The 22,913-nt window shown below is 34.4% G+C and overlaps 5 protein-coding genes across 9 annotated transcripts in view; 2 read left to right on the forward strand and 3 right to left on the reverse strand.

Annotated features, from left to right (window-relative positions):
* The window catches only part of LOC132696590 (nuclear receptor coactivator 3-like), a 292,746-nt gene extending 282,880 nt beyond the window's left edge, over positions 1 to 9,866 (reverse strand). Inside the window, exon 1 of one of the 2 annotated variants that reach the window (XM_060661507.1) lies at positions 9,603 to 9,866. In XM_060661507.1, the coding sequence (XP_060517490.1) occupies positions 9,603 to 9,667 (65 nt within the window). In that variant the 5' untranslated portion in view covers positions 9,668 to 9,866. Of the gene's footprint in view, positions 1 to 8,885; positions 9,554 to 9,602 lie in introns of those variants that run through there. The other variant, XM_060661509.1, reaches the window with a different exon arrangement.
* A 304-nt stretch (positions 9,867 to 10,170) lies between these two features.
* LOC132696595 (beta-1,3-galactosyltransferase 6) lies at positions 10,171 to 12,459 on the forward strand. The gene is made up of 3 exons (XM_060661515.1): positions 10,171 to 10,310; positions 10,377 to 12,062; positions 12,167 to 12,459. The coding sequence occupies exons 2-3, from the start codon at positions 11,227 to 11,229 to the stop codon at positions 12,438 to 12,440; spliced, it is 1,110 nt and encodes a 369-aa protein (XP_060517498.1). The 5' UTR covers positions 10,171 to 10,310; positions 10,377 to 11,226; the 3' UTR covers positions 12,441 to 12,459.
* A 104-nt stretch (positions 12,460 to 12,563) lies between these two features.
* LOC132696592 (uncharacterized) lies at positions 12,564 to 14,345 on the reverse strand. The gene is made up of 3 exons (XM_060661513.1): positions 13,986 to 14,345; positions 13,511 to 13,904; positions 12,564 to 13,373 (listed from the first exon to the last, which is right to left on the reverse strand). The coding sequence occupies exons 1-3, from the start codon at positions 14,151 to 14,153 to the stop codon at positions 12,598 to 12,600; spliced, it is 1,338 nt and encodes a 445-aa protein (XP_060517496.1). The 5' UTR covers positions 14,154 to 14,345; the 3' UTR covers positions 12,564 to 12,597.
* Positions 14,346 to 14,418: 73 nt separating this feature from the next.
* On the forward strand, positions 14,419 to 16,555 carry LOC132696594 (U2 small nuclear ribonucleoprotein auxiliary factor 35 kDa subunit-related protein 2). Its single transcript, XM_060661514.1, has 7 exons — positions 14,419 to 14,625; positions 14,744 to 14,835; positions 15,082 to 15,727; positions 15,798 to 15,973; positions 16,032 to 16,170; positions 16,221 to 16,282; positions 16,333 to 16,555. The coding sequence occupies exons 1-7, from the start codon at positions 14,618 to 14,620 to the stop codon at positions 16,518 to 16,520; spliced, it is 1,311 nt and encodes a 436-aa protein (XP_060517497.1). The 5' UTR covers positions 14,419 to 14,617; the 3' UTR covers positions 16,521 to 16,555.
* Positions 16,556 to 16,921: 366 nt separating this feature from the next.
* The window catches only part of LOC132696093 (fibronectin type-III domain-containing protein 3a), a 127,400-nt gene continuing 121,408 nt past the window's right edge, over positions 16,922 to 22,913 (reverse strand). For 2 of the 4 annotated variants that reach the window (XM_060660692.1, XM_060660694.1), the window contains exons 10-12: positions 19,706 to 20,640; positions 19,022 to 19,238; positions 16,924 to 18,171 (exon numbers count right to left, since the gene is read on the reverse strand). In XM_060660692.1, the coding sequence (XP_060516675.1) occupies positions 17,827 to 18,171; positions 19,022 to 19,238; positions 19,706 to 20,640 (1,497 nt within the window). In that variant the 3' untranslated portion in view covers positions 16,924 to 17,826. Of the gene's footprint in view, positions 18,172 to 19,021; positions 19,239 to 19,705; positions 20,641 to 22,913 lie in introns of all 4 variants that reach the window. The other 2 variants (XM_060660691.1, XM_060660695.1) reach the window with 2 other exon arrangements.

The raw sequence follows: 22,913 nt of genomic DNA on the forward strand, positions 1-22,913 counted from the left end.
CATGGCGCTACCTCTTTTGTAATTCATTTTTCTTCGATGAAACTTCTAAAATCATAAATGCTTGCGACTTTGTATTGTATCCTAAATCAGATACCAATTTATGGCGGATTGTTAAAAATTCGTACTGTGTTCATGTATGCGGGGGGTCATAAGGGCAGATAGATGATTTCGTTGATTTTCACTATAAATTAGTGTTTTTAAAAGATGCTTTTGAAACATTACCCATTATCTAATATCTGATACAGAACATAAAAGGTATCTCCAACCAAGAAACTCAGCCAGAACGAAAAACAAACAAATGTGTCAATTTAATTAAGTTTTGAAAATTGTAAAATAAAATATAAAACAATCCACTGTCGTACTGATACCCCATCCCTCACCTAAATTGAGAAAAAAAAAGACTGTAGCTGCCTGCTTGTCTCTCTATCGCTTCCACATCGTCGTTTTAAAAACAAATGTCAACATGTTGTATCTACAGAACATTCGAAGTGAATGTGGATGCACTTCCTACCCCTTCCAGTAATAGAAAAGTGGTTTTAAAGGTATACTAAAATATAATATTCTAAATTTAAAAATGTTATTGCCATCTAAAACCTCGAAATTCACAAAATTTTTGCGCCTCTGCCTCTTATAATATAACTGGCACTATAAGTGCTTAAATTATGGTTCGCGTTACTGCAGTTTTTGATACATTGCCAATAGTCGGCTAAGTTGTTAAGAAATGTATCACAACTAATTTCGGAGTTACTGAAGCTTTTACCTTTTCAAGTAACACATAATATTAATTCGGTTCCTACGTTCAATTTATCTCGATAACATTTTTATTGGCGGTAACTTTTTTGTTTTAAGAGATATCAAGACAAACAAAAAAAAACTAAATGTGGGGTTAGTATTATATTAGGTTTATTCCAAGTGACGTATAACAAAATTATTTTGCAAAGTCGTATATATATTATTTATTAAGCATATTTTAAAGTCCTTCTCCCATAAAGAAAATCAACGTTAAGAAGAATGAAACTCAAAAGCAAGTTATGCAGGCGACGAAATATAATACGCGATAATGACGTCGTCATTTCCGAAGTTTATCCTAAAATTTGCGAAGCGCATACTATACCGTCAGCCATATCAGAACTAGCTTCCTTGATTCGCCGTTAACCTAGTTCGGGACGACTAACGCTGCGTTGCCGAAGTTACCGTTAAATAGAATTAAAAATATGACTTTTTATTGCCGCCATTACTCTGATGAATTAATGAAATAAAAGCGCCAAGCTTTTTAAATTATTGCTTACCTTTTATTCGGGTAATATTTCTGTAGCTTTTAGCCATCTAGGCAGACGATCTTTTTTAAATAAAACTCGCGCCGTTTATATTATATTTTCTCAAACGATTTGTCTCCCCTCCGATTCGGAATCTTTCCATAAAAAAATAAAAATACAAAATATCTACAGGACTTAAAATCGCAATTAGTAGTATCTTTTAAATTTATTATGTTTTGCTATAGTGCTAAAGTGGTTACGAACTAACAATGGTATAATGGTATTATTTCGCGATTTTCTGTAGAAATTATTATTATTATTTTCTGTAGAAAAATACAAATGCACACGGACATACGTACATACATAAAAATACAAAAATACGAAATTGAAAATTATGTTAAGCTATTTTCCTAAACTTGAAGGAAAAAGGTAACAAAAATATTCAACGAAAATAATCCTACAAATCCCCTTATTAAATTCAAATAAAATTAATTTTAAATTAATTTAATTAAATAAAATTTAATCTTCACAGGGAGTGACCCCATTTCTTTCGTTTTGGCCCCTATCGTATTTTCCCATCAAACGAATTACCAAGCAACCAATTACAACGCAATAAATGTTTGATAGGAGCTTCAGAATTGTTACTAAAGTAGCGGCCTTCTCACACCAGACCACATAAATTGTTTGAAGGCAATGAAAATGTTTTATCGTCTGAGAAATAAAGAACTGAATTATAGTACTGTGAAGAAACGAATAATATCGTGTTTTTCTAGTTATCTAGTTTATCTGTTCTCCAGCTTCTTTCTATATCACAGTAATTTGAAAATCACTTGTGACTGATACGTGGCAACCGTGCAAAGATGTCCACAAACGTCACAAATCATTGTATTTCGAGGAGGATTCGCTTTTCTCCCAGATTTCGCTTGAAATTGGATTGCCTAAACCCGGCAGACATAAAACGGTATCGGGTGCGATGAGTGACGGTTGCACTGGAAATTGCACTCTCCGCAGACTCGTTTTGTTTTGTTTTATGTAACAGGACTTTCCTCTATTTGGCTTTCGGTTTTAATCAAATTTTATCGGGAATTTGACGATTGAAACAGGATCTTCGTGTTATCGCCCAAACTAAAACGATATTAAGTTTATTGCACAATGACAAACTTAGCGAAGATATACGAAAACTAGCATTTTTAGCAGTGTGTACGATTAGGTTCTCAAATTGGACTCTTTATGGAGTCCCAAATGTATTTTAGACCCCTGCTAGATGTTAGAACACAGATAAGTTTTTTGGGAACGTACTGTTTTCCTTTATAATCGAAACTAAGCGAGATATTCATCAAGGCTATGTTCACTTAACTGAGCACGACAATAACCATGAAGCATTACCTAAGTTTTTACATAGCACCGCAAACCATTAACCTACGGAATATTCAACAATTTTCGTATTATTAACGGCCACTTAAATAGTTTTATATTAAAACTTCACTTTTTAATAAGAAAATAGGAAAAAGAATAATGAAGTTTGCAAATTTTTAATAGTTATATAGAAGAACATTAGGCTTATTAGGCCGAATGTAGCAACACTATTTGACCTTGACCCTACTGGGTGGGCCTCCAATTATTGTTAAAATGGTTTTCCCGCGAAATTTGCATTCGTAAAAGGAGTGATATGCTTCAAGTATACTTTCTGAATAATATCCAGAACGCCGAGCTCTTTCAAAACAGATATTTCCAAGGCTGGCAAAGAAATTTGCCAATTGAAATGCTAAAATGGTATGCAGGAATCATAATGTTTTAAATGAAGAAAATAAGGCAAACATATTAGGATTCTACGAAGCACATCCAGTTTCCTCTATTACTATAGAGCATATAAAGAGACAGGTATTTCTCGTGGATCAATCCACTCAGTTTTGAAGGAATATACATATAATTTAAATTTCGTAAAACTCAAAAACTAAGTGCAGAACAATGTCAATAATTTTTTTTTAAATATTTTATGCAGTGATCAAGGTCCGTTCACGACAAGAAAGGGTTATAACAGACAAAATACGTGATATTGGTCTTTAAATAATCGTAGACAAATGCACGAAAAAAAACCCAGGGGTACCAATCAATTAATGTATGGTGTGGTGTCTTAGAGATCATTATTTTTGTCGATTTTTCAAAAAATAGTGGATATCACAAGTGTGTTACATCATTGTAATCGGAATAATTCTATTCTATTAAACACTTATATAATATACCGGGTGGTCCATTTAAAAATATATGATGGAGGCTTATACGTCAAAAGATTGATAGTGTTTTGTTTTATAAGTCACTTCGAAAAAACTTGGCTACTAACCCTACATTTTGTTTTTTGAAACAGGCGAAATTAATTTTGTGTTACTTTTGACTTTCTATTGAAGTTAGAATTAGGACGCTGCTCAATCTCAAACGTGAACGCGGACCTTGTAAACGAGCTAAGTACGCTTTAACGTCGCTCCCTAAAACCATTTTCAGCAGTTCACCCCCGTTGCTATGTTTATCCCAAAAATCCTTGGCGCTAAAAGCTTCGCGAAAAGCGTGTTCGAGGACCCCGACCGACCTGCCGGGTGGCATCCCCGCGATCGGCAGGAAGTCGCGGTATCCGCCGCGTCGATAGCTACCCGCTGTGTTACCGCTCAGCGGTGCGTCTGGCTCCCCGTCCCGTTGCATTTTCGATTGTCCGAAATAAAACGCAGAGACCCCGACAGATTTTCTGCAGGAGTTTTTTATGCGAGCAATTTCAGTACTCGACAAATTTTACAACGAGACTATGGCGTACCAAGCAAAAACATATCTATCTGTGTGATATATAATCCCGTATTTAGAACAAACCAATTTTGACAGAGTTGATGCGGACTTTTAAGATGTTTTAAAAGTATAAAGATTAAATATTGTATTATGTTTATTTAGGCATAATAAAATGAATTTAATACCAATAGAAAATAATAATTATTATTATTATTATAATATGTTTATTATACCACAAATTTAAAATACAATCAGTACACAGCGTATTATGGTTTTCGTCAAGTAGGCCAAAATTAGGTACACAATATAGATCCCGGAAGTGAGACAGAAAACTACTTTAAAAATTTATATTTATACAGTGATAACAATCATTAATAAGTAAAATGTTTTAGTTTGGAATTAAAAATGTTTATATTACTACTGCTTTATAGCTCTGGGGAAGGGTAGACTCGAACACCGGTGTTAGTAAAACATTTTTTTGAAAATTCTAGTCTATTTTTTATACAGAAACAATCTTTGTTACGTGTATTATAGTAGTTTTTTTTTGTAAGTTATTTTTGCTTTTATACACCCATAAAAAAACTCCTAATATACACGCTAAAGGCAGTATTTTAAACTCCCTGAAGAGGGGCCTGTACGAGCTATCCGGCGACACTCCAGCGATACGCCTTAGGACTTTCTTTTGGGATATGAAAAGAGATATTGGATGACTTGAATTTCCCCAAAAAAGAATACCATAGAGTAATCTCGAATGGATATGAGCATAGTAGAAATTTATTATACATTTCCCATTCAAAACAGTTTTTTTTAATTTTTTGTGAGGAAACAATAAGTGTGCAGCTTTGAAGAGAGGAATTGGCATTGAGTTTCCCAAGATAGGGTTTCGCCGAGTTCTAGTTCTAGAAATTTAGCGTGCTATGTTATTTCAACGGCCTCCCCGATCGAGTGGATTAACAGAAAGTTTTTTTTTTTGTTTTATGGGCATTTGAATATCAATAAACTTGTTTTTTGGACACTCAAAAAGAGTTAGTTCGTGTGAGGAGATTAAACTTGAACAGTCGAACTCTGCGAACGGTGCTAAACACTGGATCTTGCGATACCCCCTTATCCACCGATTGGACTTGAGATTTTTCTAATTTGACACAAATTGCCCTTTTCCTACCTTATTTCAACATACTGCCTACGATTTGTTAAGAACGATCTAAACCAGTTCAGTGCTATACAACGAATTCCGTATTGTTCCGTCCTATTCAAAAGAATTTCTTGGTTCATAAAGGCAAACGCCCTGCTAAGATAACAAAATATCCCTGCAGGGTGCTCTCCAGACTCAGGTTGATAGCGTACTCCAAAAATGAATGAATCGCTGCTTAGGTCTGAAGCCGTGGTTTCTGTTAAATACTTTTTGCGTAATGAATCCTCTACCTATTAAACATTAATACACATTTTTCCAATTTGTTTTGGATGTAATGACAAGCAATTATGACGCGACACAACCTTTTTCGAAGCGCAGGGTAACCCACTGACGCTGATATCAGTAAAAATTTGTAAAAAGGGCAACTTTTAGGAATGAATCCGTCAAAAGCTAAGACGGTATACTTTGAGACATACCATAACCTGAACGAACTACCTACCATCAAAGTAGGACCAGATCCTTCCTTTTGTCCCTCCCTCGTTACTTAATATACACTTAAAAATCACTGCCCTAACAAATACACAATCACAAAGTATAGGAAGGAAGTGGTAAGGTTAAACTTGGGTTGATATTAATTTCCTTCTAGTTGGTTTTTCTAGTATTGACTGATAAAATAACTGGGTCAATGTAGGCAGTGATTAGGCTTTGATTTAGCTATTTTTAGGGCATTGCTTCGGCTATCGAAGCAGAAGCTCGATTAAATCACATTTAATTTTCGAGTAGGCTAAATTCGTTCGGCTCAGAAAAAGATGGTGTTCAGTTGGTCAAATCTGCTCGATCAGTATCTGCTCGAGAGTTAAACCGCGATAAAAAAATCTGCACACTAATTCCTAAATTTATAGTTTTAGATAACTAATTCCGATACTTACACTTTTATTACGATCTAACTAACTAACATATCTGATACCTAATATACTAATTTCCTTAGCAATTCCGATAATAAGAACTAACATACATAAACAATAAATATTGGTAGTTGGCGATCACAATAATTATTAAATGATTCTTAATGCCCAAAAATATATATTTTCTCACATTGGTCAAAGCTACCTTGGGTGTAATAATAAGTTCGAGAAGGCATGTAAAAAAAACTCTGTATTACAGTTTAATAAATTAAACATTTCCTCTTAGGAAATATCTGACAAAATACTGCAAAGTGAAATAAAATGTACCTTACGGCATTCAAATTATTGAAAACTACGTGATTTTGTTCTAAACTACCCGCCAACCAACACAACAACAGCGACGTTTGAAGATCACAGAAATACCGACAAAACTCTAACAACGTTAAGTTTGTTAATAGCTATTATATCGAGAGTTTATAAGGTGATTAGACCTAGACCTTTACCTTTTTAAAAAGTACTTCAGAGTAACCCTATAAAATTCTAGGGTGAATTTGACGCTAAGAAAAAGTTTTTCTTTTAAGTAGTTCCTCGACTAATAACTAAAACTCCTTAGCTAATGCAACTAATACCTCGAATATTATTACCAGTTCCTGTACTAATGCCACTAATTCGTCTATTATTAGCAATCAATCCCAAGATTTGTACACCAAAATTCCTCCGCCAACGGATTACCCCTCGTATCTGCTCTTTTCCTCGCTTCGTTAGGCATTTTTGTTTAGCAAAAAAAAACACCCCCATATAAGTACTCTCTGTTCCTATGGACAAAGTCTATTCATAGATATAACAAAGTGACTAACTGATTCGAATTAAGGAACGGGTCCTTACTTTGCTTAGAATTTAATTATTTGGGGTTTTGTTAGGAAAGATACTAAACAATATTTATTTATTTATGTATGTATTTATGTTTAAATCTAAAACAAAAATTACAAATTATTTTTATTACCTACTTAAATTACTTAAAATTATTCACATAATATATCAGTATCACTACCGCTATCATCGCCTATTCTAATATACGATTGTTCTACTTTTTCTATATGTCTAACAGAATTTGCCCAACTTTGTGGAGGGATGTTAAAAACTTCGGTTTCTATAAGTATGAGGACATTGGAGTTAACACGGGGAAAACATTGTGACGACGAATGGCAGATTTCAATTGGTGCCAAACATGTTCAATGGGATTAAATATACAATGGTAAGGTGGAAGCCTTAAAACTGTATGCCCTAGATTTTTTGCATAATTATCACCGACGTATTCCTTTTGTAGGTTCAAGCTTTGTAGAACCTCAATTAATTGCTTTTTGGTATAATCTTCATGAAAATAAATGACGTTATTATACACGTAGTTTTGGATTGTTGCTTTTGTGTCACATGAGGAAGGGATTTTAGTCAACTGTCTACTGTGATAACTTGCATTGTCCATTACAATGACGCTATTAGGAGGAATGTTTGGAACTAGCTTGTTTTTAAACCAACTTTCAAATAAACCAGCGGTGGTGTCTTAATAGTAATCCAGACAAGAATCTTTAATACTTTTCGCAGACAGAGAAAGTCCATTTGGAATCCAAGCATCTTTACAGCCAGCATGGAAAATAGTTCTTTCTTTTACCTCTTTTTGATGACGCGTTTGTTTTACACTTATCAGTTGAGTCAACCCAACCCTTTTCCGGGGTATCATAAGTGTCGAACCAGGTTTCATCCAAGTAAATAATTGGCCTTTGTTCTCTGTAAATCCTAATTTTTTCTAGACATTCCAGTCGCCATTTCCGAATTCTAAAAGATTCCATTAAAACTTGCCTTTTGTCAATACAATACATTTTTAAAAAGGAATAAACTTTAAATTGCTAATGTACTTCGACATTCAGAAACCGTTTACCGGCGGATTAGAATGCAAATTGACGCCCCATGGTCCTGAAATATCCACGCGACGCTTTGCACGTTTGGTCTTGAATAATTCCACAAGCGTCAACTTTTGTTTATTTCGATTTCAATTTTTAATTTGCGAAGAGAAAAGTTTTAAAATACTAATGGTTGTATTATGTACATAACGAGATACGCGGGCGTATGTCGAAACCGAATTACAAATAAATAAAACAGCAATTAAAATCCACTGGCAACAGCACGGGCCAGTGCAAAACTTCATTCATTCGCTAGTTTGGCAACACCGCATTTGGCTTTAAACATCGCAAAATATGCGGGAAATAACTAACGGAGGGAAACTCGGGAAGATATACAAAGACATTGATTGGTTTGTCGCTTTTATTGTGGCTAGGTATTCTGTAGTTTGTAGTTAACAACTAAGCGCCTAATTAAACCTGTGGTTGCCTATCATTTTCAGTTTTTTATTTTTAGATGATCCGCGTTAACCACCTGGATAGGTGAGTGTGCCAATTTTTCAAACTGTGTATGTATGAGTATAATTATTAGATATTTTTATATAATTATATAGCCAAAAATTAAATAAATTTAGAATGCGTAAAACCTAACATTTTACTTTGGTCAGAATTAAGAAAAAAAATGTATCTACTATATTTCTACAATATATACTGCAAATTATAATTTAAGGGTTAGTAAAACTCACTAGATACCTAGCGCACAGAATTAGAACAATTTGTTTACAGACATGAGCCACCGGATAACATACTCTGATAACCCAACATAACCTCGAAACTGCCCACAAATCACAGCCACAAATCTTTGCACGGCAAACTAACGAAAATACTGCAAGTATGTGTACAGTTACGTAAGTAAGAATTTTACCTGTATCTCTGGGAAGCATTTTGGTCGTCGAACAAAATCCAAAAGTTGCCTGTAAGTGGCTAAACACGGCTCAAGGTCTCGTTACATCAAAACACTAAAAGATGCCACGAAAAACACTCGCGGCACAACTAACACCGTCGAAACACGTAGCAAAAACGCAACGGAAGTTAAACAGTTTGTTTTAGTTTTAGTTTTCTAGTTCCGATCAAGTTGAATCGCCGAAAAAAATAACACACACTTCCACAAGAAAATGTTGTTTTCAATATGGCCGCCATACAAACTCGATTCTCTCGCAAGGTTTTGTTGACCCTGATCAGATGGCGAACGCGATTGGCCGCTTGCTTGTGCCGCTCTCTTCGATTGGTCACATTCAAGGTTATGGGCAAAACATGGTTATACACCTGTCATATACACATATTTTCTTTTATAAAATCACTCAAAATTTTCTCAAATAGCAGTTTTCATTTACGAATTCTATCACACGTTCGAAATTTCAAAAGATTTTCAGAAATACTTAAAAGTTCTGGCCGATTCGTATAAAACCAGTTTCTCTTATAAAATTGCTGCATGGCGCCATCTGCCGGTAATAAACCAACAATTCGCGCACCAATTGTCGATTTCTTCCAAAACTTTTGCGCATAGTCGCCGCGAATTTTAAACCACGATTATTAATAGAAGACGCATTTTTATTGCTAATTAAAAGAATTTTGCACTTACCTTTCTTCGACTGTCTCACTGTTGGTCCCAGGTACGAAACAATATTTCGCGTTTACTGAATCCATTAGATTAAACAATGCTAATGGATTATACTGACCAGACAATTAAGGATCAATGGCTTGCGTTCTACAAACTTCATAGATGTTGGAAGTGGACGGTTCATTGACGCACGTATTTTAATGCTTAATATTTTACAAAAATTCAGATTTACGCCGCCTGTAGCTTTAGAAAAGCACGGTCAATGTTCAAGATCGTGTCGGTGCCGATGCGTCGCCCGGATTGCCTAATCCCCATGCGCTCCGTGCTTGACAACAATGTTGCCAGGCAACCAGCAATGCGCGTCACTCTCCATTTCGTACCATCATGAACTCCGATGTAATGCGATGGGAAATGGAAAGTTCTCTCACCAGAGAGTGAAATTAACCGGGGCGCGGTTAATCTCTGCTGAGTGAACGCAAAATTGGGAAATGGTTTTTCAAAAACTTGAGTCAAATACTTTGTGTTATTAACAATGCGGTTTTAAAATCTGTAACGTTTATTAGAGCAAATATTATACAAGCATTAGAGTAATAAGCGAACTCATAAATCAATGGCTGATGCATTAATGCTTGATGCAATCATTAAATAAAATTGCAAACAGCCAAAAATTGCCTATAAACGGCTAGAACGTCATCAGTTACGATATTATATTATCACGGAAAAATATATGTAAGTAATTTTGAAATTTCTGATTTTCCCTGTTTCACTCCTTTTTATTTCTCTATATTTGTACAGCTCAGTGTAATAAAAGCAAATCTTGAACGGATTTTGAAGTTCGATCTTATATGATTTACTTTTAAAAGAGAACTGAACTAATAGGAAGCCATAGCCAAGTTGCCAATAATATTCGCATGGTAATTAATGTAAGATCAAATTGGTGATTTATTGATTTAAAAACTAAGCAAACCAATATTACCCTCCTCTGCTATGCAAATATCAGTAGAATAGAAATTTTGAGTAACGAAGAAAACTTGTTTGGAGCCTTGGTCAATGTACCTAATCAAAGTAGATCGAGAAACGTCACTGTAGCAGCACATGCCGTGAGGAGGATTGAAAATTAAGTAAATGCACCAGGATGATTCGCCCATTGTCAACTCTGAGGATTTTAATTTGTTAGTTAATTTAGTTTCGCTGGCTTTCGTCGACCGGTTCGAATAATTAAAGCGACAAGGAATGATGCTTTCATTTGGGAAATCCATTAGTTCATTCAGTATAAGAAATTGCTATAAACTCGATCTTGAAACATATTACTGTCCAAAACCAAGGATATCCGTTTTTCCCTATATATGATTATTTTTATTGAACAAATGTTTTTGACAAACTTGCTCGTTACGTTGAGTATTTTATTTATTGTTCCTTATGTAATGAATACCTTTTTCTGTTCTAGTTTTTATCGTTTTATAAATAAACAAATCGATAAAGTGTCCAAGGATAACGGTATTAGCAGAGAATTAAATGAAATGTAGCTAGCATATTGGTATTTTGTGCATGAGGAAGATTATAGTTTGTCACGTACTTAACCTCAACAAAATGTTTGGTCTTTTTAGAAATATGCAAAAGTAGAAAATAAAACAAGTTAACTGACATGCAAAAACTAAATAATTTTAAAAAATTTCGTATTTTATTTGTAGCTGTTTTGTCTTTTCTTCTTGGTAGTATGTTGACCATTAACTTGACTCCAATAGAAAGGACTTGCAGAGTAAAGGATACAGATAGAGAACACAATATTATGAAGAATTCTAAACTCAAAAGCCCTGAATTAATAATACTAATCCTCTCTGCACCAAAAAATCTCAACAAAAGGAATAGCATTCGCAGTACATGGATTACTTTAGGATCTCAATTTGGAAAAATCAACCCAATTGGTTATACATTTAAACACTACTTTGTGATTGGCAACTTTAATACTAATGATGATATTTCATCAGAACTTTATAATGAACAGAACAAGTTCAGCGATATTTTGTTATTGCCAGTATATGATAATTACAAAAACTTAACCTTGAAAGTTCTAAAAAGTTTCCAATGGTTAAGTGAGCAACACGACTATGGACTAGACTTCAAATATGCTCTAAAATGCGATGACGACAGTTTTATAAATTTAAATTCTGTCTTAATAGAAATTCATAAAATGGAAAATATGCTATTTAATTCAAATTTATATTTCCCATTAAATTTGTCTCCGGAGAAGCTCAACCATTTCATTACAACTAGCGTTCAATCAAATGGTGATTTACCAGTAGAAAATTTAAGTATATTTTGGGGGTACTTTAATGGAAATGCAAAAATTCAAACAAGGGGCAAATGGAAAGAGCCTGACTGGAAAATTTGTGATAGATATGTCCCATATGCTTTAGGCGGTGGTTACATTATGAGTAAAAAATTAGTTCTTTTTATTGGGAGAAATGCTGCGGATTTAAGGTAGGGAATATGTAATAATTAATACATTTTTAAAGTAAATAATAAGTCAGTTACTAATATCGATAGCAAAAATACATAAATTAATGTAATATTTATTTTTGCAGAATGTTTAAGTCAGAAGACATTAGTGTTGGACTGTGGTTGTCTTCAGTGAACAACATAATCAGAATACATGATATCCGCTTTGATACGGAGTGGATAAGTAGGGGCTGTAAAAATTATCATTTAATTAGTCATGGTGTGTCCACTGTAGAAATGAGGGTCAGGTATGAAAATCTTCTGGCAAATAAACAATTGTGTACAGAAGAAAGCATTAAAAGAGATTTTTATTTATATAACTGGTCCTTGCCACCAAGTCAGTGTTGCCAAGCATCATAAAACTTTACTAAATGTGTATCAAATAGTAATATATGCTCAGACATTTCTCTCCAACATGTATTTTTCAACTAAACAGCTGAAAATAAATAAAACTGAAAAACCAATCTATTCTGTATTTTATAAAAAAAAACTAAAATAAATGAATTTTACAATAAAATTAAATTACTAGTGTATCATCTTTAATGTCCCACTGGGACCTCTTAGCGTTTGTCATATTCCTTGGAGGAGTGTTCTCACACTGTATACCTTTAATCTTTTTTTCTTTAAAGACTGGTATTTTACTGACAGCATATTTCGATTTTCTTGGTTTGTCACTCACCTTTAACTTTGGTTGTTGGCGGTTATTTGAGGCATTCATGAGGCCTAGTGGAGTGCGAACCTGTTCTTTCATTTTGACTATCCTTGGACAAACAACCAAATCTTCATCTTCATATATCAGGTTTGTTAACTTTTTGTCAAATTCTTTTATATTCACATCTACCTGTGGTGAGGTAAGGGCAAGAGTATTATTCACGGTACCAAGCTTTCCTGCTTCTGGCGACAATGAAGCTATGGTAGATTTAGTTTCAGGTGTAGGAACATCATCAGTCTTGTCAGTAGATTTATAGATGCTATTTTCTAAGTTGTTAATCGGATAATCCTTGGAAATTTCTTGGTGAGCATTTTCACTTTCATCAACTTCTTCAAAAGCAACAATGGGAGAAAGAATTTCACCACAAATAGATTCTTCCAATTTAAGTTCTAAAACTGAATGTTTCTTGACCTTTTTAGTGCAATCATTCCCACAAATGTCAATGTCATTTTCATTCTTATTTACTATGCCTTCCTCTGAGTCTTTTAAAACTTGAATTGGGGTACGCCAAAAATTAGTTGTTGGTGATCTAGGATCTTCAACATGCTCAAATTGTTCTTTAAATTCTTCCCTTAATTGATCTGTTAGAATAGACATTATTGAAACAAGAAACCAATTTTTTTATTAATAATACTTGAATCCTACTTATTGTTTGAATTTGAATTTAAATATCAGAAATGACATTTCAACTTAGCGAACAAAAAAATAGTGATAATACCTGCATATTTTTCCCTTAAGACAATGTCCAAATCAGTTTCAGTAAAATCAATATTTGTTTCAAGGACTCCCCCAAATGACCTTCTTTTACCCATATCCATTTTTTGACTGACTGGAGTGCTTTCTAACAATTTGGGTGGAATATTTGTATACCTGGGTGTACCAACCTGAGTAGTTGAAATGGCACAAGCCCGTACTTTGTCTAAGTTTTTGTTTCTTAAATGAGTTGGTGGTTTTTCATCATATGAATCACTTAATATAATAGGAGTTCTTTTAAATTCAAGGGCAGGTGAACGTGGATCAAAATGTGATAAGGTGGTATGTTTTATTGGAGTTTCTAACTGAACATTACTTAGGCTTAGTTGGGCTAGTTTTTCAGCTGCTGCATTGAGGACCTGAAATAAATAATTCAGAGTAATGTTTTACATACACATTATCAAAAATATGGAAAATTATTGAAATTATTTATATCTTACATGTATAGGAGTTCGGGATATATTCTTGCTGGGCGACCTTGGATCTAAGCGGAACTCCAAATTTTCCTTTGTGAATTTTGTTGTTAAAATAGGGGTCGATGGAATACTACCCTTTTCATCAATTTCATCTGGTAATTTGTCAGCTAATTTGCTTTGGAACGTTCCCATTTTTTATTATAATAGCGGATTTAACCCAAATTCATTTTATATCAGAGCCCGGTATCACCTGCAAAAACAATATCGAAAGTGTTTGAAATTAAACCTAAAAAGCAATAAACAGCTGCCTGAACTCCCCACTATGAAAAAAAAAAACAAATAAAAACCGTTAACTTAAACTAAAACATTGTTGCCACACCACACGGACAGTTGCCAAATTTAGTAATAAATTGTAATAGATAGTCTTTTAAGAGCAAATGTTTTAAATTATTTTCTTGATCGTGAATTTTAAAAAAGAAACGTTTGAATTAAGTATATATATTCCTAATAATTGTTTTATTGTCTCTGACTAATAGTTGTTTACTATACCAAATATATTATTTATCTGTGGTCAATTCTGGGTCTGTGGTGTGCAAAAATGGCATTTATAATTTGATTTAAATTTCAGGAACAGATTTTTTCAATTGGGAAATTACATGGGGAAGTAGGTATCCTTTTTTAAAAGAGTAAAACACAACTATTCCAAATTTTACTTCTATAAATGCTTTTTGTGTTTTCCTCTGACCCACTGGGGTTATGTTTTTTCTTAATATTTTATCTAGACACTCTGCGTGGCGAAAAACTGCAAAAAAAATTAGAAGAAAGCGAATTAGACAGGCAAGAGCTCAAGATAGGGATAAAAAACTCGCCGAAGGTAAGTCAAATATTAATAAACTAATTTCTAAAGTAAACAAATGAGTCGAAAAAAAAATAGCGAAACTAAATAAATTAAAGCAATATTTATGTTTCCGGTACATATAAATAGTGACCAAAATACATTATTTAAGTTATATATTATTTAATTTTCTTCTTAATCTTTAGGAAACTTGTGTATGAACACTTTTGCACGAGTGTTTTGAACTGTAGGCTGTAATTTTTTGATTTTGTTAAATGATTTTAGAACAGAAGAGACTAGAAGATTCTCCCGGCTATAAAAAGTGTCTTGAGGAACAACAATTTCTTGAGCAAATACAAGCTGAGGAAGAGGCAAAGCAAGCAGCTCAACGAAACTCAGAATGGTTAAAGGTGGAAAAAGAAGCGCAAATCCAATGGCAAGAATTGCAGAAAAAAATTGCTTTAGCGCGGGAAGAAAAGCAGAAACAGAATATGAAGATAAGAGCAGAGTGGGAAAGGGAACAGAAGAAATTGTTAGATTTGAAAAGAAGGAAAGAGAAAGAGTTGGAAGAAGCAAGGATTTTGCAAGAAAAGCGAGATAGTGAAATATTAAACTTTTTGGAATGTGGAGGCAGTACCCCAGAACATTTAAAGACTGAGTTAGAATCTAATCCTGGCAAAACCACCTGTCCATTTTTCAAAAAAACAGGGGCTTGTAGATTTTTTGATGGTTGCTCAAGAAATCATGTTCGACCAGGTGTGAGTAAAACTATTTTGATTACCAACTTTTATTCCCATTATAGCTTGGTTACAAAAGAAAATGAACATGGTAGTGATGGAAGTTTGGAATATGAAAAAGATGAGACATACTCTCATTATAGGGAATTTTTTTATGATGTTGTGTCTGAAATGGAAAAATGTGGAAAGATACTGTAAGTAAGCAAGGAGAATAATCATTAAAATTTGCCATTTACCTTTCTGAATCTTAAATATTTTTTGCAGACAGTTTCGGACTTGTTGTAATCATGAACTTCATCTACGTGGTAATGTTTATGTTGAGTACTCCACCACAAGGGAAGCACTTATTAGTTATCGAAAATTTAATGGAAGGTGGTATGGTGGAAGACAATTAAATGTGCAATTCTGTCAAATTGATAGTTGGAAAACTGCAATATGTGGTCAGTAACTTTAGATTTGATTGCATTGATTTGTAAATGATTACATTTTTGTTAATAGGTCTATTTCATACCAACAGATGTCCGAAAGGTAGTTCTTGTAATTTTTTACACGTTTTTGTCAATCCACATAACCTTTACAATTTTTTGGATGACCATGGTCATAGGAGCAAAAAAAGGAAAGCCGACAGGGAAAAAAGGTAGTTCCCATAAAAAAAAGTAAAATAACTTTTTCATAATTTTTTTTCAGTTGGAACTCACCAGACAGGAGCAAATGGAGATGGTCCGAGTCACCTGAATTCCCCCGAAATGGTGAGGGAATTTACTGTTACAGATGAGTATTTAGATTTTTTTTATTGTAGGTTTTGCTTCGGATGATGATGGTGGAGATAGGGAAAGGAAATGTGAAAAAGTGTATAAACATAAAAGTGACAAAAAATCCAACTACTCTAGGTCTAGATCCAGATCAGGCAATAAAGAGTCGAGGTTAATAGTCAGAAGCAGAAGAAAAAAAAATCCAACCCGGGATAGCAGATCATCCAAAAAATGATTATTAAAATGTAAATGTATATATTTAAATGCATTGTTTCTAAATAGAAAATATGATTTATTGTTTTTTAAAAGTTTTATTTATATGTGGGAATAATTAATAAGGTTGTACTACAAAATTATGGAAAAATTGCACCTTGCACCAGGTCTTATTTGTCACATCTTTTTTGGGAGCACGCCCGTTCTAGTAAGTAGTAAGCCCATCATTTTTTGTACTCCCTCCCCGCTCTTTAACCTGCGTTTTGGGGAAAAAATCGAAGTAAAAATTATTTTTTCCAATCCTCACAAAAAAGCACTGGTAACAATAATTGTAGACAATTTACCTTTTTGAAAGGTCTTGGGATTGGAAGGATGGTTGTAATAAAATACAAGTCAATAGTACATAAAATATAATTGATTTATTGAATATGTATTTTCCTATAGCATATATTAATATATATATAATCTCTCGTGCGGTAAGGTGCTCGCCGCACTCACACACAATTCCCAACTATAGCATAATATATTCGTCATATAGATTAAAACAGTAATTTTTTTTCTATTTTTATTCTTTAAATTTAGTGCTTAAATTGTCTCGTCATCCTATAATACAAATTGCAATATATATATAGGTATATAATCTTTTATAAATCAATAAATGTATAATATTCTCTAGGTACATATGCTTCCAGCCACAGTAAAAACTTATTTTTCTGTTTTTGCATTTAAAATAATTTAATAAATTTAATAATACCATCAACCACATAGTATATTATATAAAAAAGAAATATACAGGGATGACTGGAATAACAACACGGACGGCCGTTTTTTTGAAAAAGGCCGTCTGACACATCACATCATTAGATTCTTATTAGCACCACTCGTAGAATACGGACACGTATAAAAATACCAAAACATCTGAGCTCTGGTCCGCTACACAGTTAAAAAAGATAACATCTAACACGATTTTACGATAATAATTAAAAAAAGCCCTGTCGAATAATACTATGTTCTCGTAATGAAAGAGATTGAAAATCTATTTCAAATTTTGATGTTGGGCAACGCTCACCGTCGATATGAAATTTGAAATTTTCTCACTTCAAATTTTAATCAACTATTTCGACATTGTTCCTTAATGAAAACGGCCTTTGATTACGGATTATCTTGACCGACTAATTTTGACTCAAATTTATTATTATCTCTAATGAAAATGTAAACCGAATAACCCACAAAACGTTTTTTTTGGAGATCTCTTTTACAGAGTTAACGGTTAAACGTCCAACATCAAAAGTTACGCAATAGTCTCAAAATCTTTCGGTAAATTGCACTTACAAAAATGATGCTATACCAAGCGATATGACTATACCAGCGACGGTAATAAACAATGCGATAATGTACACTAAATTTTCTTCGAAAAATTTTCTAAATGACACCGACTGCCATACTTGGGTCAAATTTCGACTCTTAGGCGTGTGCGTTGGCGTAACGTTGGCCGGAGATAGTTTGGTTACCGCAGATACCTCGGCCGTCATCATGGTAAAGTTTAAAATTGGCGAATAACATCCGGGTAGTTCGCCGGAGTTTGTGAGCCGCACCGGACAAACGCGAGCACAATATTCGACACCCGGTTCTAAATCTTCGAGAGAGCACTTAGTTTCAGATCCTTTATATACCTGAAAAACAATTACATTTACTTCATGTTTCCTTCATTTCATTTGTTATTTATATAAATCCCAACATCTAAAAAGCGTCTTGGTAAGAAAACTATATGTCTATCTTTCTTGGTTGTGGAATCTTTCTAACCGCAGATGAACGGCAATGGTTACGTTTAAGTCATATAGCTACTAGATATATAGAGACCCTGCCTGCTTATGCTGATAATACAGGAACTTATGAAGCAACTATTACAAAAAAAAATCCATCATGCGCATATGTGCGAGATTTGAAATCTCGTTTTTAACCAATGCCCTTGCCTTGCGGCATTCAAGAGTCCACATGGCCGCTGACAGATGGTCAATAAGTTTGAATGCGGCTTTTTTCGGCAGTATTTTCTCAAAATATGCCTAGATCTCGTTACACGTTCTGGAAAAATAAAATCGCTGTTTAGAAAGAAATAGCGCAGGTTAGCGGTTAAGCATGCGAGGAAAATCATTATCTTCTAAACGAAAATATCAATACCGCCTGTGGCTTATTAAGCTTTATCGTAGTAGGGCCACTGTAATTTCTAATAGCTATATAAAAAATTACTATCACCTTAATCAATCAGTAAAATAGAACTTCAATCGGAACAGATTATAATAAAGCGCTTTTGTTAATTTTTTAGTGCCGCAAAATTTTTGATATTCTGACGCCTAGTTTTAAAAGATGATCTTTTCACAACCCACATGGGCGTTGACGGTATTGGATCAAAGTTTACTTATAAAATTTTAAGGGAAAAACGAGATAGTGCGTGCAGAGATCTTGGTCATGTCTCTTTCCTATGAAAAGGCCCCTAAGGTAAAGAACAAACATCAAATTACTCACTTGTTTAAAAATTTGATCCTTTCGCCTGGCCAACTGGGCCACGTAAATAACCGGATCACAAAACGAATTTTTCGATGCCGGCCATTCAATTGTGCAAGTCCTCTGGTCAACTTCTAAGGTTTTAGGAATTTTTACGGCAACTGGCGACGCTATGCAGGTGCTAAATTCGTATTCATCAGAAAATTCGCCCACTCCCGCGTCATTTGTGGCATTTATCCTGAAATTATGCAGAGGATGCCAATATTCAATAAAAACTCTACATTTAACATGTTACAATTGAATATCTATTGGAAACCGCTTTTCTTCTAACGAAATACAAGTCAAACCTCATTTTATTAATTTTAAGTGACTAGCAAATCACGAATAAATAAAAAACTATAATAAGAAACAGGCAAACGTAATAACCAAAATAACCAGACAAAATTAAAATAAGAAACAAAAACAGAGCTCTATAAAAATAGAAACTTGAATACATATTTGAATTTTCACCCTAATTTAAAATTGTCTGTTGCTTATTATTATATTTTTTATTGAATGGAGCTTTCAATTGCATTTCAAATTCAAGATTAGTGCACCTGTGTTTTAAAACTAGGGAGGAGGTCGAAGATCTATTTACCAAACGAATAGTTTATAAACATTTCGTCCCAACATGCATGTGTGCACAGCTGTGTAAATGATACATACCTAAACCTGTACTTGGTCAATTCTTGCAGCTTGTTCACCTTGCATGACAAAGCGGTACCTTTGTACACGCACTGCCACTCGCGCGACCTTTGGTTCTCCATTTCTACTGAATACTGGGTGTAATCTAGGTTCTTGCCGTCGCCCCACTTGAGTTTCAGGTAAGTATGACCCGTCCCGACGCAGCTGAGCGTGGGCGGGGCGGGAGGGAGTCGTAGAGTCGATGTTCGCCAGGTCGCGGACAACGATCCCGCCCCCATGGCGTTGACGGCTTGAACTTTGACCTTATAATTCGTTTCCGGTTGTAGGCCGTCCAATTTCCATTCCGTCACGGGTCCCGACGTCTCCACGACTTTATCCCCGATTTCGATGTTGTAGTGGCTGATTTCTGCCCCGTTGCAGGCAGGCTCGGACCAATAGAGAGTGATCGTCGACGGAGTGGATTCGCTTCGTATTACGGAAACCGTCGATGGCGGCGCCGCGGACGTCATGGTGGCCGCTATAGGAGAATACGGTCCGAGTCCGGCCGAGTTGGCAGCCTGCACTCGGAAAAAGTATTTCCGGAACGGGGTAAGAGACTTGGCCTCGTAGGAATGATGGGGTCCTTGGTAAATGTTGGCGAAGAGGCGGCCGTCGTCGACGGAATCGGGACTCATTTCTAACCTGTATTCGGTGATCGGTGCTCCGTTTGAAGGCGGCTCGTGCCACTCGATGCTTACGTGGTAAGGCGATCGACAACGTAGGGCGGGTATCTCGGGAGCGCGTGGGGGCGCCGCCCCCGACGCCACCTTGAGCACCTCCGACCACGGCCCCGCGCCGATTCGGTTCACCGCTCGCACCGCGAAAGAATATTCCGCGCCCGGTTGAACGCCTGACGACACCGTGCATTCCAGTTCTTTGCTTTTGTGCACTATAGTAGGACTAGATTCGGGATTTATCTGGAACGAAACGGGGTGCAACGTTTAATGGTTGCATCCATTCACTTTCACACTAATTTAATACTAAATGTTAAATAGACAAATACCACTAAACCATTAACATTAAAAAATTATGGAATCCAAACCATGTGATCGAATATGGCGGTATAGGGCAAATAATAGGGAAATGGAACAAAATTTTAATTTAAAAAATGTTGCTTATAAAAGTAAGTTTATACTATTAAAAAAACCATAGTGCACAAAAAAATAATTTCGTATTTCTATATAACAAATATAAACAATTAGAAATTGTAAAATTTAAATCCTCTTTAAGAAGCGCTGTGATTGGCTGTGACCGTTGTGACGTCAATTCACTCGGAAGACTACGTGCCAGCCGGACAGTAGCATAGAGAAGCCATTAGCGAACGAAAATGCGTCTTGATGGTTTTAATTTTATGTTGCGTTTAGCATCAAAATGAGAGTTGACCGAAGCCGCTTTTTTAAAAAGTCAATCTGATAATTTACAGTTTTGGTTATGTTGGATATGTTTGTGGTAATATCTTACGTACAAGCCAGGGAAGGTTTTTCTTTTGCTGAGGTTCGAGGTGTTAAAACTAAAAGTTACGTCCATGGAAAATTTAGACACTAGTTTTAAACGAATATAACATTGTAACCAGCTTAAAGTTTTCTAGTTTTTTAAATTCAAATGATATATCAAATAAAATGTAAATTATTCAATTAAAAAAAAAGGATTTTTTTTTAACTAATGGAAACCTAAATACTGATTTTAAAGTATATTGTCATTGATTACTTAAAATGTTCTTTATTTTATATAGATCAGGAAGCCATTACTGTGGAGATTGCAATAGGATGGCTTGAAATTTGAAAAATGTTTGCACGGTTAAGGCTAAAGTGACACCTGAACCTAATATTACCAAAAAACGGCGGCTTTATTTTCTGGTAGACGAATAAAAAGTTTCTTTACGTTTTACGGGTTGTACTCAAACACGATGGCACGATTTGTAATATTGTTTTTGTGTTGCTTCCAAAATCATAATGTAAAGTACATTAAGCACAAATACAAACTGTCGTAGATTAAATATGAACACTTTACACGAGTCAAAAATAAATGTAAATAATATAATCCTCGCCTATAACCTGAGAAAAGCAGCGGTATGACATCACGATCATTTCGGTGCGTTTAGTGTAGTTTAAAAGGAATAGCCGGATATGACAAGTCCAATAATTTGTCAACTTAAATATTGGATTTTGACTTTTGATATTTGGTATGCGTTATTTCTATTCATAAACACATGTATTAAAGAAATAACGAAAAAAATGTTCCATATTGTAGTAGCTCAGGTAAAAGTAATTTTTTTTTGAAGTGTTCAAATTGACGGAGAGTCATTATTATAAAAAAATCCCGATTTGGTGAAAGGAAATATTAAAAAACTGAATGAAATCAAATGTTTTTTTTCTAGATATCAGATGGCTTATGGCTGGTAGAGGGCTTTTAAACTACGTTCCACCAGTCAACAATATGGATATTATAAGTTATTTGGTGTTTTCTCATACATAGATATTTACACTAAGTAACAGGTGAAGGCTTTTAATAGTTTGCAAGCTTATAAGATACGAAATTTTTGTTTAGAGTACAAGAATTTTGTGACGATTTTATACTATCATTGGTTCAATAATTATGTTGCAACAGAGAGATGGACGTTTAACAAAAATCTGTTTTTTTAAATAGCACTGCGAAAAAAACTTAGTCAATTGCGGTATGAAGGGTTTCCGCAACCAACCACAATATAAGTTATAAGCATTTTTAACATTTTTCATACCTTATGTCCTTAACAGTAATATAGTATTACTATGCTAACAAAAATGAATGATTTTACACAATATTCATGAAGAGCTAAGAAAAGTACACTTTAAAACCAAAATTAATAAGAATTTAAAGTTTAGAAAACACAAACACTTTCAGCACGAACACAAAATAAGATCATTTGCTAAAAAACAGTTTTCCTTTTGGTTTTATTGACTTTGTTTACTTCCCAGGGACGCCATATTGAATTTCAGGTCGTTGGATTGCTTAATTAGCAATTTTTAACTTTTCATTCCATTCTTAGGTACAATCAAATATGCGCATGTGCATCACGAATGGCAGTGTCAATTAACGTTTTGACTTTACATATAACTAAAAACAAGTTTTTCGATTACTTACTATTTTCTGTGAGCACACGGGATTTAATTTTAATTGATTCATTAAATCCCACCGTGAACCGTTGTTTTCT

Source organism: Cylas formicarius, unplaced genomic scaffold (assembly GCF_029955315.1).
Source record: "Cylas formicarius isolate icCylForm1 unplaced genomic scaffold, icCylForm1.1 PGA_scaffold_1__22_contigs__length_36826433, whole genome shotgun sequence".
Classification (NCBI taxonomy): domain Eukaryota; kingdom Metazoa; phylum Arthropoda; class Insecta; order Coleoptera; family Brentidae; genus Cylas; species Cylas formicarius.